This window comes from Phaseolus vulgaris, chromosome 1, assembly GCF_051622355.1.
Source record: "Phaseolus vulgaris cultivar YP4 chromosome 1, ASM5162235v1, whole genome shotgun sequence".
NCBI lineage: Eukaryota > Viridiplantae > Streptophyta > Magnoliopsida > Fabales > Fabaceae > Phaseolus > Phaseolus vulgaris.
The window spans coordinates 51,012,508-51,031,093 of NC_143498.1; the positions used below are offsets into that span (position 1 = coordinate 51,012,508).

Consider the following 18,586-nt stretch of genomic DNA (forward strand, 5'->3'; position numbering starts at 1 on the left):
GAATAAGAAACTAAACACACACAGAAGACCAACCTCCCAAATCAGACAAGTATTCCCAAATCACACAAGTATCAAAATTTTGCTCATAATAATAATAATACAAGTAGTTAAACTTGAACTCCATCTAAAAAAAGAGAAATACACAATGTCTTATATATAATTGGTATCCTCCTTACAAAATTATCTTTCTCTAAGAAAAAATTATTTATACATATTTTAATATTTTATTATTATTTTTATTTAATTGATATAGAAAAAGCACACTCAAATTTCATGAAGAAACGTAAAACATACTACCACTACACCTTTAATTATAATATTACTATGAATATTCCTTGCATTAATATTATTTTTGGATAGATTCGTAGATAAAATATACACGTATGTATATTACGGATAAACATGTAATCATAGATATAATATTAATAATAATAATAATAATAATATTACTCATGATATAATCTGTATATAACTTATCAATTTTTATGTATATTGTAAATAATATTAGTAAAAGTATTAATAATAATGTTATTATTATTATTAATGAGTAGAAAATAATTTAATAAAATATTTAATTAAATAATAAAAACTATTTTTTTCTAGACAACCAAACAGAAGCTTATTTTTAATAATGGATATTAAACGAAATTATTCAATAAATATCACAGCTTTTGTTTTAGAGGAACTACAATGGAATATTGCTAAGAACTAAAGTATATTTAACTTAATAAATTTTTAATGTACCTTTTTTTTATATTACGTAGTTTTTAATCAATTAAAAAATACACTTAATTTGAGCACATACATGTTAATGGGAATTTAAAAAAATATAAAATAATGCTATGATAATTATTAAAGTTGTATATAATTCTTGTGATAATCTATACTTATTTATATAAAGATGATTTTCTATTATAACTTTTTTGGTATATACAATTTTTTTTCGATTATACCTTATTTAATATATCTTATTTTATTAATACAATACAATATTTTGTCATTTCGTATTAATTACTTAAAAAATAAATTTATTTTTAATTTTTAAATTAATATTAATGTACAGGATTTTTATGCAAACTCACTTCCATTATTTCTTTAATTCCTTCTAGGCAAAAAGAAGAAGAAAGAGAGAGTATATTATCACACGTTTCCACACAAAATCTTACATATCAAATAAAATAATTTATATTTTTAATCCATCTTTTCACTTCACTTGAAGCAACTATATTTTTTGGTAAAACCATTGCTTTTTTTATCTACCATCAAATTAATCCTAACTTTATTAACGTAAACATTATCATACTCTTCGATTTCAAAACTATAAATTCCAAAACTATAAATGAAAGAAAAAAAAAGACTCAAAATACCAAAATAAAAGATTATTTAATCAATTCACCATTTTTCTTTTATATATTATATTTTAACTTTTTTATTTTAACTTATCCAAAATTATTTCCCAGACAGTGTCTTTTTCTGTAGGGACACTTTCTTTGAATTCCACATATAACAGGAACTAGACGTGCCTCCGCCCAGCTCATTTCACATGTTTGTTAAGAGGAAAACATCATTTTGAAATGAAAAATAAAACTTTGAAACTCTTATTTTTATCTAACTTTCATTATAACCTTTTTTAATAGTAAAATATTATATTTAATTAATAAAATAATATAATTATTAATTGTTAAATGAGACTTAAAAAAATGACTGTCAATATATCATTCATCATTTGAAATATATTTCTAAACTCTACTGTTTTTAATTTCTTCATCAACAGTATCTTGACCCTTAACAATAAAGCGTTGCGGAATTTTTCAGAGAAAGGTGGCAAACATGTATCACGGGATCAATTATTGGGATAATGTCCCAAGCTTCAGGACAACGTGTACTAGGGAGTTACTTGCATAAATTGCCAACTTCTTTTTTCAGACAAAAATTTTAAATAGAAAAGAAAGTTTCGATAACAAAGTTAATTCATCAAATATTCCTTTGTTTTGTTGGAGATAATCTGCGTTAACTAGAGATGAGAATAATTTATTGTATATAATATATGCAAACTCATCTTATGAGCCGGTTTTATGAAGTTGAGTTAGACTTAAAATTCACTTCATAATATGATATCAGATTCATTTTCGAGTCTATCTTAACGAGTGTTTGTTGGGCTTATTAGGTCACCCCTATCAGACCGTTATCGAACCACCCATAATATGTTATCTCACGCACCTGTAATATTTTTTATAAATAATGTAATTATATACCAATTTAAAAATTAGTTTATAAATTTTTAATAATAAAAAATTATTTAAATATATTTTTAATTTTTAAAATAATATTTAATTGATTTAAAAAATAATAATTTATTTTTTAAAAATTAATTTTTATTTAATAATTTTTTATAATAATATGCTATAAGGAAAATCTCATGTGCATGTTTTCGAAAGTTGTATTTCTTTTAACATAAAGTTCACATTATTTATGAGTAAACGAACTTAGTTGTTTCCTCCTTTAAATATAAAATGTTTTTTTTTCTTAATATAAGTATATACTAGGCACATCATGTCCAACATTTTATTAATTTCTCAAATTCAGGTTGAGATAAGTTATTTTGGCATGTGAAGGTTCATATCCCTGTTCATTTCTAATTATATATGTTTATACTCTTTCTAAACGTTCTTTTGATATTTATCATATACGATAATTATGTTCAAGTTAATACAAAATGTAGTTATTAATTTGTCACCCACAAGTTATAATTTCTTTCAACCATACAATATAAACAAGGAAAAGTTTATTTTGACATTGAAACAGTAAACAATATACATTTCACAACCAATTATAATAATATAATAATATTTTAAATTAAAAAAAATAAAATAAATATAATTAAAATAATAATTTACTAAGATGTACGTACAATGTATGTATTTTACTGTGTACATTTTACTCCAGGATCGCAGTCCCCCTAGCGTTCAATCTAAGCAATATAATCAACCATTTAATATTTTACTAATGCATAATAAATTATTTCACACATTATTTTAATTTATTAGTAATTTTACAGATTCTTTATGGATTGAAAAGTTCTATTCAATCATACTTAAATAATGCTTGCATATCTAAGCTACATAACTTAGTGAAAGTTTCAAAAATTTGCATTCACTGAATTTTTCTTCCAAAATTATTAAATACTAAAAACTATCTTATATATTATTCGTAAGATTTCATTAAGTTATTAAGTTTTATGCATATTCTCAGCTACATTCTAACTTATACATGATATCATACACTACTACAACAAGAAAGTTATTAAATATAAACAAATTTTAAAAATAAAATAATTAGTAAATATAAACAAATTTTAAAAATAAAATAATTAGTTAATATATTGATTAAATTATATATTATTTTATAAATTAAAATAATATTAATATTTAAAATAATATTTATTATTAATAAAATTTGTAGTAGATTTAGATTCTAAAGTTATAATTAATTATATACAAAATTAAAAACTAGTTTATTAATAATAAAAACTATTTTAAATACCAATATTTATAGTTTTTAAAATAATATATAATTCAATCAATATAATAATTAGTTATCTTTTATCTTTAAAATGATTTTTTATTTAATAATTTTTTGTAATGACATTTTTGCATGCTCAAATTCATTACTAAACTAATTTTTCTAATTATATGATCCAATTTACAACATAGTTTAGGACTTTTAACAAATAATTTGTTTTTGAGTAAGTCGTGGTAAAAATATACCATACCTCATAAACAAAATAAGTAACATACATCATTTAATTTTCCAATATTTATTAAGCACCCATCAATATTATTTTTCTATTCATTTCTTCATACGGTCAGAAAATAGTTTTCAGCTTCAAAATTCAAATAAATGTTGAATCATTTATGGAAATTGTAATAGAATTAAATGGCTCTAATATTATATTTAATCTCTATATATATGTTCATTAAATTTTATAAAATACCAACTTTTGATTATTTTAAAAATAATAAAATGGACTTATAAATTTCCGAAAAAAACATATACATATCACACTTGAGTAACAAATCATTTATATAATTTTAGGGATATAGAAAAAGCAAGTCGCTGGTTTCAGAACTTCCAAACTCTTAAAAAAAAATGCAGTAGTGGTGCCCAATATGAAGCAGTACCACACAATCCATTCCTTAGTTGGCACCACAAAAATCAAAATTTGATAGATATGACTCACGGGAGAGCCACAAGAATAAAAGGTGGACAATTGGCTCCATAATGTCTATAAGGTGACAAAATATCATCTTTCTTCATTCATGTATACAGTGTTTTCCGCCGTTAAAAACGTGATTCCGGGACTCTTAGAATTCAATTTGTATATCCCACGTCGTTTAAAAGTTTAAGATTTATGATTTGATTTTAAGAGTGGAAGTAAATGACACTTTAAATATACATTGAAACGTCTAGTTGAGTTTCGATTATGAAGTGATTGTGAGAGGATTTGAGAGATTAAGTGTGCTTGAATTTGAGTATAAATTTGTGATGAATCTTTATTGAAATTTGTAAGTGATATAATAATTGTGAAAGATTTTTTATTTTTTGAAAGCGGTAAAATGTTAGTTACAAATTTACCCTTGTATTTAAAAATATTTAAATAATAAAATATGAAATATTTTTATGTAAATTTGAATTAATTCAAATATTTTTTAAATTATTTTTTGAAAAAATATAAATTATTTAATATTGTCAAAACATGAAAAGAATGGTACAAATTTACCATTATATTTATTTATACATTTTAAAAAAAATTATTCATTTAATTATATTGTAGATAGTTATAACATGTAAATATTTTATAATAAAAAATGTTATATGCAAAATGAATTGTACAACAAATTTATTTAACTTAATAATCTATTTTTAAACATTTTTATCGATTAACTTTATCACTTTAAACATGTTCGTAATATAGTAAAAATACCAACTTAATAATTAAATAAATATTAGTATTTCTGTATAGGTTAGCAATTGTTTATTTTAATTCGAAAAAAAAAACAAATTAGTTATTAGATATGTTTCTTTATTATAATTACCCTATGAAAAGTTTAGGGTTTAATAGAAATGACAATGAATATAGAAAACCAATCATAACAAAGTTAAATTGCATTCTATAATTCTATATTACACCATGTTAATCTACATAAAAGTTTACATTGTGTGAAACAAATTTAAATTAAAAAAAAAGGTAATTAATGTTAATAACCATTTTCTTGTATGTGTACCTTTTACTAAGAATATATGCCTCTTATCACCCTTTTACCTTTGGAAGGGCCAGAAAATCCATTGGCCAAATTTTGTATCCAAACATTCCTATAGTTTGATGACCAATATATAGGGATACTTTCACCTTTCAAGTTCCATTTTTGCACCAGAAAAAACATGAATTAGGCATAGGAAGAAAGGGTGTTATTGCATCTTCTGCCACCAATTGCAACTTCCATGTTTTTTTCTAGAAAAAAGTTCAATAAAGAGGATGGAGAGGAAGAATAATATTTTTTTTTTCATTTCTTAAAGTTATTTTTCAATCACTCTTAAATTTAATTAATCTCTTCGTTTTTAATGTGTTTCCATAAAGTTTTGGCATCAACACTTAAACCCATAATTGTTCACTACCTAAAGATCTACTAGAGATGGAGGAGTTTCCCTTTTCTTTTTCTTTTTTTTTATAAAATTTTTTATATTAGGCATTACTATGCAACTTGACATTTCAGCACACCTCAAGTAACAACAATCATCTACCATCACATAAAAAAAATCATTATTAAAAAAAGATAAAAAAAATACAAAAATATGGGAGGAATAGACTAAAATCCACATGTTAACAAAAACGATTTTCTTTTCTTTTTTATCAAGTTGGATGCTTTATCATATGACAATCTAACTGTGATAAAATGGATTATTCTCATGTTTTAAATGTATAAATTCATTTCTTTAAATGCTTTGGAATGTTGAGTAATTTATCTTTGGCTATGCCTTCGTGAATCTTTAAGAAAAATATTAATAACAAAAACGAAAAACAAAATAATCTATTATATTCTACAAATAATTTATTATTTCATGTTTTTGGAATCTATTTTGAAACATAAAAAGCAAATAAAAAATCATTATAAGTAATAGTTGATTATATTGAGTGACTTTAATACATGTATGGACGTTTAAATGATTATTATTTAAAAAATAATCAATTAAATTAATGTAGCAATGAGGGTTAAAAATATTATTTTATTTAAAATAATAATTTATTTCTAATCAATTAGGCGAATAGACGATGTTTAAATTGATTACGTAACCTTGTTTAATGAATTAGATATAATGAATTATCTAAACGTTTATGAAATCAATTAAACGATAATATATTGTTATGAATGGTTAAAAATCTTGATGAATGATAAACTAAGTGATAATAGTTTGTGAAACACCTTTATTCATGTAGTTATACCTTATTTTCAAATGTAACATAAATGAGTTGAATACTTGAGTTTTTTTTTATGGAATGAAATGTATTACAACAAGTTTTTTTCCAAAATATTAATCCTATGAAAATATGAATCTTATTAAAAGATTTAATAACTTAAATACACTAAAATAATTTCTATTATTAATAAAATTTATAAATTATTTTTTAATATTAATTACTAAAATTTTAACTATTAATTTTTCTATATTTTCTATTAGTCATTATAAAGAATAATTGGAAAAGTGTTAAGATTATAGTTCAGCCAAAATTAAAGTTATTAGACAAGAACATAGAGGAGGGGGAAAAAATTCAATGAGAAACATGAAGAAATCTCAAAAAAGTTAATTTAAAAAAAAATAAAAAATATATAACGTCATTTTATGCTCAATATGAGATTGAAGCAAAGTAATAATAATATTTATTTGGTCACGATTGAAAAAATCAACACTAAAATTTATAAAATTGTAAAAATTTAGTAACAAAATGTATAATTTAAAATATAAAGTAAATTAATATTCTGGGTTGAAAACCAACTCAGATTGATCATATTAGCAAACTAATAATAATTTGGTAATTAATTGACAGAAAGGTAAAATATATAATTTTTAAATTTAGATAGTAAAATTAATAAAGATAAAAAGTAGTAATTAAGCTGTGTAATGAAGTCGATTTTAAATGAATATCAATTGGAATTTCCAATTTGATGGAGACAAATTTGTTAAGCTATGCCGTTTTTTAACTCCTTATATATATTTCTTATTAGTTAAATGTAAATTCAAGATCATATTAATAATTTTCTATTATAATTTATACTAGCCTTTAATAAATTTTAACTAACAATAAACGTCTGCTGTAAAAAAATGTACGAGTACAGCTTCTTAATTGACATAAGTATTCCATCTACTGATACCTACCCACAGAATTACTATTTAACAAACAAAATATTACCTTCAAAGTATTTAACTTATAAAATATATTAAAAACCTAAAAGTTATTAAAATTGATCATACTATAAATACGATGGTTATGTTTAAATTAAATACTAGTATATTTTGCAACTTGAGATAAATAAAGCTATTTAAAATTATTTTCAAATCCAATTTGATATTTAACTCGTAATTTAATACAACGTATTTCATAAATCACCATTTTCAAGTACCCACGTCGCAAATTTCAACACCAAAACGTAAAATGTTCATTTTATCTTTTATGATTTAAAATTTTTTGTGTGTTTCAGATATTCATAAATTAAATCACAATTTTTTTTTATATACAACCGAAATTAATATCTCACTTTTGAATTTTGTCATATAAAAATTTGTTTGCCTAAACAGTATAAATAATTTCCTAGATATCAAGATCCATAAAAAAGTATAAATAAGTTATAGATCTCGATACTTAGCACCATTTACAGCACACAATCCTGGATATGAAAATTCAAAATTCATAACTCACTTATTCTGAAACTTAAATGAAGTATGAAAATGACATTTTCGGTATCGAAATTTGGAGTATATATCTTTTTATAAAAAAAAAGTTAAAATGTTTGAATGTTTAGTTATAAAAGTGTGTTTTCTTTATATTTTGGGTTGTGTAATTCTCTATATTACACGGTCTGAAATTAACTAAAATGTTTGTGTATCTTATGAATTAGACAACCTTAAACTTATTTTTAAGTAAAACTTTTTGAACTAGTCAATCCATAATGCAAATTTATAGTTTGAATTATGTTATTCAAAACATATTTTTTTTAAAAAATACATAATTTGAAAGTCAATTTATTATTCAAGAATCCTAGAATTTAGAAGTAATTTTTTGAGAAAACACATTTTGAAAAAAAAAATTATCGATTACATGATACAGAGAAGCTTTAAGAAAAGACTTCCAAATTATATAATTTAAAATATATACTTTTTACTAAAGGATAAAAATGTATTTTCATATAAAATATATAAAATATGGGGATGCCAAAAAATTATGAAGGTATAGGAAGAAGCAACTAACTTTTTGTAAAGCTTCAGCCCAAAATATTCCCAACGAACCTTGCATCCAATAATTGGTAATTACTTCCTGCACCCAGTAATATTTGAAGTTGAACCGACATTTACATCAAAAGACAAAAATACCCTTAAATAAAAGAGAGTGAATAAAAATACACTTTAGAACTTCTTTTCCATAATATTTTTCCAGATTTGAACTTCTGGAACATTTTTTTTATTCCAGAATCTTTTTCCTGAATTACGCTTTCAGTTTTTTTTTTCTCAAACTTAATTTTCGCCTTCTGAAATTACCTTTTCAGAATAGAACTTTTATTTTTCTGAATTTTCAAATTCTATTTAAGAATTTCATTCCCATAATAATCTTTTCCAAATTCTTTTTTAATTTCGAATTTTCATCTTCAGAATAAAGGATTTTTTGAAAATTTAAAAATATTCAGGATGCGGTTTAAAAAAAAGATGGGTGTAAGGAGAATTTGGCCGATAATTAATCCCCAATGAAAATTCAGAACCCAAACCCAAGAGACGTGGACGTATGTATGCTTGGCACTTCCACATAAAGCTATTCGTTAATTAACATGACTAATCTTATTAAACAACACTAAGCTTATAATTTTAGCAACTACATGTGTGCGTATCTTAGTTTCTTGCTTTGATAATGCTTTTAAAAGCAATCAATCATAACAAATAATAATAATTCTTACCAGCTATAAGAGCTTAAAGTGTAGTTAAGTATTATTAGTCTACACTAATTAGTTCAGTGGCGTTGCTTAGTGGCCCCAAATTCTCTCTCTCTAAAAAAAAAATTGACACTTTTAAAAATATTTCGTAAAAATTCACTTTGTACACATTTATAATTATATATTATGAAATATTCTTATTTTTAAGTTAATGTGAGATCTTTAACACACTCTTCACTATGTAGCATAGAAATGGACACTGGACACGAACACAAATACAGGTATAATATCTAAAATGTAGGACACGGAAGCACGAATCTATATATTATATAATTATAAATTATATAAATTGACAATAAAGATTTATGTGCCCAAGTATGTTCCGAATTATTTTTTGGAGCAAAAAATATTTTTCATGACTGATTCAAAAAAATTTGTTTATTATTTTTATAATCATAATATTTTTATACAATAAGTTTAATTTTTTATAAAATTAATGTATTTTTTAAAATTGTGTTAAAATCATACTAGAATTGTCAGAATTGGATATTTCACGAATATATGTCCTACAAGTGTTATATGAGTGTCGGTGTCCGATATGAATATCCGAAACCGACACGCCATTTAAGAAAAGTGTCTGAGTTTCATAGACTCTTCACCTCAAGACTGTTAACTCGTGTGTAAAACTATATAGCATAGGTGATCCAATAACGGGTGATCTGATAAATCCAACAAACTCTTGTTAAGATAAACTTTAAATGAGTCTAATATCATCTAAACAAAACTTTAAGTGCATTTCAACTTTATACACATGCCTACTATGTTTGTATATATCTTTATATAACACAAACTATATATCCCATTACATATTTCTTTCTTTTCACTTTATTTTTCTCTCCCTCTTTGTATGAATTCATTTCTCAAAAAACCATATCTTTAAAACAATTACTGATGAAACATCTGGATTACATGTTGATATTTCCTGCATGTAACGTCTCTAAATTCGTTTATTTGAAAGAGGGAATATAATTTTTTCTGCATCGGCATGGAATTTATATAATAAAGTATTAAACATCTGGAAAACAATTAAATTGTATATATAATTGTATGATTGCATAAAAAAAGTAAAGAATAGTGTAGCTTGTAGGAGTTGGAATGCTTGACCTTTCAACTGTACATTAAAAGCATATGATGAAGGCCATGTGATTCGAAACAGAGTGTATTGAATTTTATATGCTGCATACATCTAAATAATGAATGCATAATCAAATTTCTTCACCCACAGATCACGTATATTTATTTGATTTCGTATCCTCAAGAAATGCATTAGGCCAAACAATGATTATATACTAGTTTCAACAGTTACAAGGAGAAGTATCTGATTAACCACATTTTTCAAATACAACATCAATAAGACAAGTTGTTACTAATATTTAATCATGATTTGACGATTATAATGAACATTCAAACAGTTAGTTAGTGTCATGTATCTTTGCACTCTACAAAACCTTATAAATATAGGTTATTATTATCAGGGGTCACTCCAAGAGCTTTATTTCCAGGTTTTGGGGAGTGTTCATCGTCCAAACAAGGAACTCACGCATTCATTCATTCATTCATTCATTCCCTCACTAATCACTTCCAATGCCGAAACAAAGGTCCTTCTCCAAATTAGATCTATCTATGCTTCTTTCATCATTTTGTAACATGTCATAGTTCTATGTTGATTTTGTTCATCTGATTTATATATACTTTGATGATGAACTTTGATTAGTTGACTGAGCACTTTTTTATGTGATTATTTTGGGTTATAGGTTGGAGGGTAAGGTGGCTCTTATCACCGGGGCAGCAAGTGGTATTGGAGAAGAGACAGTGAGATTGTTCGCAGAACATGGAGCAGTTATTGTGGCAGCAGATATTCAAGATGAGCAAGGTCAAAAAGTTGCTGCTTCACTAGGGCCAGAGAGAGTGACTTACCACCATTGCGATGTGAGAGATGAAAACCAAGTTGAAGAAACCATCAACTTCACTTTGGAAAAACATGGTCGAATAGATATTTTGTTCAGCAACGCAGGCATCATAGGTTCTCTATCTGGGATCCTTGACCTTGATCTGAATGAGTTTGACAACACCATGGCCACAAATGTTCGCGGTGTAGCCGCCACAATTAAGCACTCAGCACGTGCTATGGTTGCCAAAAGCATCCGTGGATCCATCATATGCACCACCAGTGTGGCTGCCACAGTTGGTGGAACAGGTCCTCATGGTTATACCACATCAAAACATGCTCTCACGGGGTTGGTGAAATCAGCTTGTAGTGAACTCGGAGCATATGGAATAAGAGTTAACAGCATATCCCCATTTGGAGTAGCCACGCCTCTTGCATGCAGGGCTTTCAACTTTGAACCTGAGCAAGTTGAAGCTAATAGCTGCTCACAAGCCAACCTCAAGGGTGTGGTACTGAAGGCTAAGCATATAGCAGAAGCAGCTTTGTTTCTTGCTTCTGATGAAGCAGTTTACATAAGTGGTCACAACTTGGTGGTGGATGGTGGCTTCTCTGTGGTTAACAGAAGTTATTTTTCCACACCTGTTGACGTGTAGACCCAAAAAATGAGTTTTGTGGCAGATTGGCTTTAGTTGCCTTATCCTTCAAGTTGAGAAGATGATGTCATGCGGTGCGTCAAATTACGTTGTTACCGGGACTTTTCAATTCTGCAAGTGTCTCTCCTTTGTTTCTATGTTTTTTAAAGCATAAATTCATCAACCTTGTCTGCTTGTGACTCAAAAGCCTGTTTGCTTTCTATGTACTTTTCCTTATCTTGGGTTTAGCTTCTTAACATTAACTTTTTCACTCCCTTTTTTCCCTCCCCATACTTATTTCTGTTTTTTTTTCTTCAAATTTTCTTTGTATTATTAATGTTGCATACTGTGTCATATACATATGAAGTCAAGGATAGTTAATTTGCTGACTTTTTTGTCTTGTAATAAACTAAAGAACTGCAACCCTGGAACCAGAGGCAGTGATGCTTTTCAATTATATTCTGCCATTTCAAACAATGCTGGACTCAACTTGCACACCAACATCCCCTATAGAGAGAGGTTTAAAGATAACAATAATCAATTTCTAAAGATAAAGTATGTTTTTTCTTCCACTGCATCTAACCAGGATGATCCTGAATTGTATCTGTTACTGTTGCTCTAGGGAAAGTAGGAACCACCGTAACTGTAACACAATTCATTATTTTCTACCCCTTTCTTCTCTAAGATGCGGCGAAATTGTCGGCCACTGAGGGTTTCATTCTACCATCGATGTTTGCAATTTCAAAGATTCAATTTTCTCGGGACCAACTCGCACTGTTCAATTCACCAAGCCTTTTTTTCCTTTTACTTTTTTTCAATTATACAGTGCAAAACCATTGGGAACTAATTGCAGGAAAGACAAACACACATGTATTTTTATCCGTTTATTCAGGCTTTGCATAGTTTCCCGATTATAAGGTGGTTTCAAATTGAGGTTGTAATTATAATTTGAGAAGTAGTTGAATGGGTGGCGTCAAAAGCACATGATGAAAATTATATATTATATGACTGATGCTGAAGGGAGGGAGAGACTTTGTGTATAATCCAATTAATCAGTTTCTCTTTTGTCAACCCCACAACCACAGGAAGAAACACGTGAACTTTTAATAAACCATAAACGCAACACATTTTCTCTCACACCAGACCCTTGCTAAAACTTCACCAAAATCACAAAATCTAATGCATCCAAATGCATATGCATTGTTAGAAGAAAATGCACACATAGTTCAAAGTGATGAAATATATTTATAATATGATGCACTTATAGCTTAGAAGTTTACTCTTCCTTGACTATTACATCTGATGTAGATGTTACTCCTTCTTGAACTATTGTTTTGAAGAAAATGTTGTTGATCATTTGAAAAATAATTTTATGAAAGAATGTAACATTGTTGCTAAGTATCTAGAGGTAAAATCGATACATAAGACTCTCTTATATTAATAACGAAGATAATATTATTCAAACTCTTAAAAGGTCAGAATGTCATAGAAAAAGTGTTAAGAAGATTATTCTGACAAATATTGTTATGAATTAAATGTTGTTCTCTCCTCACTTGTTGGTTTCGAGAATGATGTTGTTGATTTTGTTTCAAAGTATGATATGAATAAAACTGGTAGGAAAGATTCTCTTATTGATAGTGAAAATGATGTTGTTCAAACAATTAAATGGTGTGGACATCCTAAAAAATGTTTTAAGAAATATGAAGTTAAGAGAAAATTATTATCCGGATTTTGTTGTATGAATCTATTTTAAAGTTTTTTTTGGAGTTTTTTTCTCATAGGTTTTCTCCTCATTTTTAAGTTTATTTTTTTATGGTTTTTTTTTTATAATCTCCCAACTTGTTAGGTTGTTCTATTATGTAATAGGAGATTGTGTATAGAATGGAAGTTTTATAAAAAAAAAATTAAGAATAGGTGAAGAAATATACTTATTGAGAAATCATATAAATTATATATATAAAGAGAATATAACAGCTAGCTGAAGAATATTATTGAAGTCAACCGAATGAAAATCAGAAAAAAAAGGTATAATTTGTAGCCTCCCCGTGATATTTCCTAGATTGGCTAGTTGACCTGTCTTTACAAAATATTAACACACTTAAAAACATACGTGGTCTAATACGTACCACGTCTATTCATTTTTAATATTGTTTAACAATTTTATACTGGAAATAAAAAAATTAATAAAACTTCATTGTTTTTCAAGACTAGTTATGGAACTTTATATTTTAGTCTTTTCATTTATACTTTACTGTAAATACATATGAGTTGTTTTTCATTTTTAATATTAATGTTTGAATTATTTAAAAGTTAGGTGGTTTTGTCACTTCAATTCGATCTTACAAAACTAAAGTAAAAGTTGTTCCGCACTAAACAAAACTCAAGTGGTGGTGCATAAGAATATAATTAAAAGAATAATTAATATTCATTTGAAAATTTAAATGAATTTTTTTTTCAGTACTTAAAAAATAACTAAACATATCAGAGGTTAAGTCCATTTTTTCATAATTTAAGTATTATATCTAATACATTCCTGGCATAAATTTTAATAATAACAAATTAATTTTAATTATGTTTTTTACTTTTTAAATTTAGGGTAGATTTGATTTAAATCTTTCAAATTTAAAATTGAGATTATTTTTAGAATATGCAATTAAATAAGATTAATTTAATTTAAAATGATTTATATTTAAATACTTTTACTAATATTTAAATCTACTAAAGTTATTCATTACAGTACTTCCTTTTTAGTCTGTCTAAAAATCCTACTCCAATAAGCACTTCTTCCTATGCTGCACAAAATCCAAATACAGAACGGGCTTATCTGTTTAATTGATACTGTAGAAGACACACTACCAATAGCAAAAGGCAATTGCTTCCTGCACCCAACACTTTTGAACCTGCACCCAACATAATTTCAAAATTTCGGAAATACCCTTTATTCCAGAAATAAAAATTCGAAATTGAAAATAATGTATTCTGGAAAAGTAGATCCGGAAGAGATTATTGTGTTTTGGATATAAAAATCTGGAAAAAAAGAAATCAAAATCTCATTCCGAATTAAAAAATCCAGAATGGAAAATAATACAGAAAAGTTTATCCAAAAAAGATTATTGTGTTCCGGAAGAGCATCGAAATATAATTTATAATTTTATATGTACACATTTTTTAAGGTCTTTTATCCTATAACCAGGTGCAGTTATATGGTGAAAAAAACAATTGCCATAGCAAAATTACAATAATAAGCCCAAAATCACTTCCCTGACCACATGCTTAAGCCCAAGTTTATGATATGTTGTTTTACAGTTCAAAACTGTGTCATTCAAATTCCAATACCCCACGTTGGAATTCCACACCAACTGTGTCTGAACGCTTAACCTTTTGTCAAAGTTCTATCCAAAGATCCCAAACCTGACATTCAAAGTTAAGCTACCAGTCCCATATGAAAATTCAAAGCCACCCCGAGGAGCTGTGTATACTTGTAGCTTAATGTGGCCAGTTCCAAAGCCTTTGTTCCTCTACTTTGCATACAAAAGGTGCATGCTTGGCGGTTAATTAACTAACTAACTGCAAACAACAACAATCATCATGGCATTGGAGACAGCGTGGTATGATTTCGTGTGTTTTGGCATAGTTGGGTTGGCCTTTTTGGGAGCGTTATTGGTTCTGGGAATGAAAGAAGTTGCTTCTCGAAGGCACTTTGAGACCACCTATGAGAGCCTTTTGTTGTCTCGACCTGACGATGAAGTGATCTTGGATGTTCTGCCCAGTGATCACGTCAGCACCTCACAACTGTGGACAAGTTGCTGGCAAGGACTGCACCCCATTTGCCTCCTTTGTACCCGTTTCCTTTCCTTTGTGATCATGCTTCTTTTCTTGCTCTGGGATGTTCTACTGTACGACGCAGGAATATTTCTTTACTACACTGAGTATGTTTTCTCTTCCTATCATGGTCCTTTTTTATACAATACAATTCTAGAGATGGTTACACACTGAATATGTACATGATAAAGCTTCAAACTTTGGTTTAACAGGTTGTGAAGAACTAATTTCATCAGTTAGACTTAATCCTTTGTTGATCAACCTTTACTATCTGCTTGTGCAATTTATGACACTCCCCTCCCTGCATGTCTTATATGAGTGCTGATCTTAAATTTTATTGCTATAAAACTGCCATTTGTAGTAGTTTCTCTATGCCCCCGATTAAGACATGACATGCCTAGGGTCGACCTTGTTTCCATGCCCATTAAGATGTTATATTCTTTCACTTCTCCTTCTTTGTATTGCCCGAGTATTTATTCCTCTGACTAGAAAACTCTGAAAGGAATTGAATAGTATGCCAATTGTAGTGCTTTTATAGGTTCTTATATTATGAAGACCATTTAATATGTAGCATTTTTCTGCAGGTGGACATTTGCATTGGTTATTGTATATTTTGCGGTAAGACAATTCCATCTGTTTTAAATTCATTACCGTAAATATACTTTTTGTTTTGCTCTTTGATCAGAATTAGAGTTTCACTTTATTAATTTACGTAATAAAGGTTTACACTAATGTTCAGCATAGGTTGTAGAGGTAAAGTTTTCATTCTGATTAGAGAAGAACACCAAAAACACCTAAGGAATTGCATATAAGTTTCGTTGATTTAATGGACACCTACTTTGCATTTATTACTTGTTTGGAACTTTGAATGCAGTTGGGAACCATTGTGTCTGTATATGGATGCTGGAGATTCCTTAATAAACCTCTCATTCACAACGTTGCAAAGGATGAGTTTATGAGCAGGGATGTGGAAGAGACAATGTCTACAAACTTAAACGTTTACCAAGAGAAAGACGCCAAGAGTTCCATCAAGTTAGAAAGCCGATATGTTGAAGAGGAGTTTCAACAAAGAGCAGGGTTTTGGGGTTACCTTATGCAAACTACATATCAGGTCGGTCAAACACATCGAATTCAATGTTACCAATGGAAAAATTACAATGAAAAATGTCACTATGTGCCGTTCTAGTATCGTTTAACTGATATGCTACATGGTCAATGAACATGCCCCCTGGTCATTGTTCCTATCAGCAACAGCTTTCAACTAGTTGATTTTATCTGTGTTTGAGCCTAATTCACAGAACCTAGTTCATAGAATTGTTTTTTTTTTCTTTCTTATTCCTTTATTTTTCTAATTTGTCGACAATATTCTTGTTGAATTGATATGCTGCATTTAACAGACGTGTGCAGGGGCTGTCATCTTAACCGACATTCTATTTTGGGGTGTTATAGTTCCCTTCTTACCAATTTCTCATTTAAGACTAAGCCCGGTGAGACTAACCCTTCTATACACTAACTGTTTTTGCTACTAGTGCATATTCTTCCTTTCATTCACTGTTTCTGCATACAAACACTGGAGTTACCTGTGACTAAAGAGTATTTACAACTTCCTCCTCATACTCTAGTTTGATTGCATAAATAAGTGACATTATGATTTCATTTACTCATTGCTGATTTCACTCCCTGTGTACATTGTTGTCATAAAAATCCTTGATATTTCTGTCTATACTACTGATTGTATAATAATTTATCTGTGTTAGGAAGAACTCTAACTGGTTTTTATTGGCCTGAACTTGACAGTTGATGGGATGCATGCATACATTGAATGCATTTTTCCTCCTTCTGGATACAGCTCTTAATAATCTCGTAAGTGTAATTCACCCTTGAATAAATTTAATGACAAAATTTAGATAACTACTTTTAGTATTGTTTTCCAGACAGAATTAGAGTTTACACTAATCTTTAATGAAAACCTTTATCATAGAAATAACTAAGATGAAACTCTGGATGACAATACCAAAAGTACTTGAAGAAAATGCATCCAAGTTTTTTCCTAATTTAGTTTGGGACTGGTTTAAAAGCACTAAGTGCTTATCCATCTCACTGTTGTGATGTTGGTGCATTCATTGGCAGCAATTTCCTTGGTTTAGAGTCTCCTATTTCGTTCTCTGGAGCTGTGGTTATGTCATTTTTCAATGGGTCATCCACGCCTTTGGTTTTAAATGGTACCATAACTAAAATATCTTGTTTCCATTGTCAGCACAAGTTTTCTTTCACATAGTTATAAGCATGTGTTTTTGTTCCCTAACAGGTGGCCATATCCCTTTCTGGAGCTTAATAACAAATGGGCTCCTATCTGGTGGGTCATACATACACTCTAAAATTTCTCTAGTTTTGTTTTGCCTTATTCACTTTGTGTAGATAAATTATTCCATGATCTACAATTCTAAGTCTCAATGTGATGCATAATTAATCAAGATCATTTGAATCATGTTCTGGTTTCTCTTTCGTTTGCATTAAAATGGTTTCACTGATTAATCTATGTACATGCAGGTATTTGTGCCTGGCAGTAATTCATGTCCCTTGCTATGGTGTGTATTACCTAATAGTGCGAGGGAAAAATACCATTCTCCCCAGATTGTTCCCTAGAGCATTTTTAAGGTCATACTAGTTCGGTTGCCTATGTAAGTTCTGTAAAAACTAGGAAGGACATGTTTGTTTGTTGCTGATATATAAGCATGGTCCACACACAAGAACCATAATCAATTTCTTTCAGTTTGCACAAATTAAACTGTGGAACTTCGATATTTAATATTGTTTTTGTATGCACAGGAAGGTACTCTCCTTGTGCTTCTAAATGCTTCTAGTCAATTATGTTGCACGGGATTCGGTTTCTAATGGCGAGGGTGGAATATTTGTAAAAGTTTATCCAATGCCTAAGTTAGAATGCAGAATGTGGTAAGTAAAAATAATAAATACGGTTCAATTTA

The 18,586-nt window shown here is 28.0% G+C and overlaps 2 protein-coding genes across 3 annotated transcripts; both read left to right on the forward strand.

Moving 5' to 3' along the window:
* The first annotated feature begins 10,659 nt into the window (after positions 1 to 10,659).
* Positions 10,660 to 12,051, forward strand: LOC137814819 (short-chain dehydrogenase reductase 3b). Its single transcript, XM_068617735.2, has 2 exons — positions 10,660 to 10,855; positions 11,012 to 12,051. Exons 1-2 carry the CDS (start codon positions 10,842 to 10,844, stop codon positions 11,796 to 11,798), a joined length of 801 nt encoding a protein of 266 aa, XP_068473836.1. The 5' UTR covers positions 10,660 to 10,841; the 3' UTR covers positions 11,799 to 12,051.
* A 3,057-nt stretch (positions 12,052 to 15,108) lies between these two features.
* LOC137814820 (uncharacterized) lies at positions 15,109 to 18,586 on the forward strand. 2 transcript variants are annotated; one of them, XM_068617737.1, is made up of 9 exons: positions 15,130 to 15,706; positions 16,184 to 16,217; positions 16,474 to 16,710; positions 16,997 to 17,086; positions 17,397 to 17,462; positions 17,730 to 17,821; positions 17,908 to 17,955; positions 18,150 to 18,280; positions 18,429 to 18,586. In XM_068617737.1, exons 1-8 carry the CDS (start codon positions 15,366 to 15,368, stop codon positions 18,265 to 18,267), a joined length of 1,026 nt encoding a protein of 341 aa, XP_068473838.1. In that variant the 5' UTR covers positions 15,130 to 15,365; the 3' UTR covers positions 18,268 to 18,280; positions 18,429 to 18,586. The 2 variants fall into 2 exon arrangements, with proteins under 2 accessions (XP_068473837.1, XP_068473838.1); XM_068617736.1 differs by having other exon boundaries at positions 15,109 to 15,706; positions 18,150 to 18,586.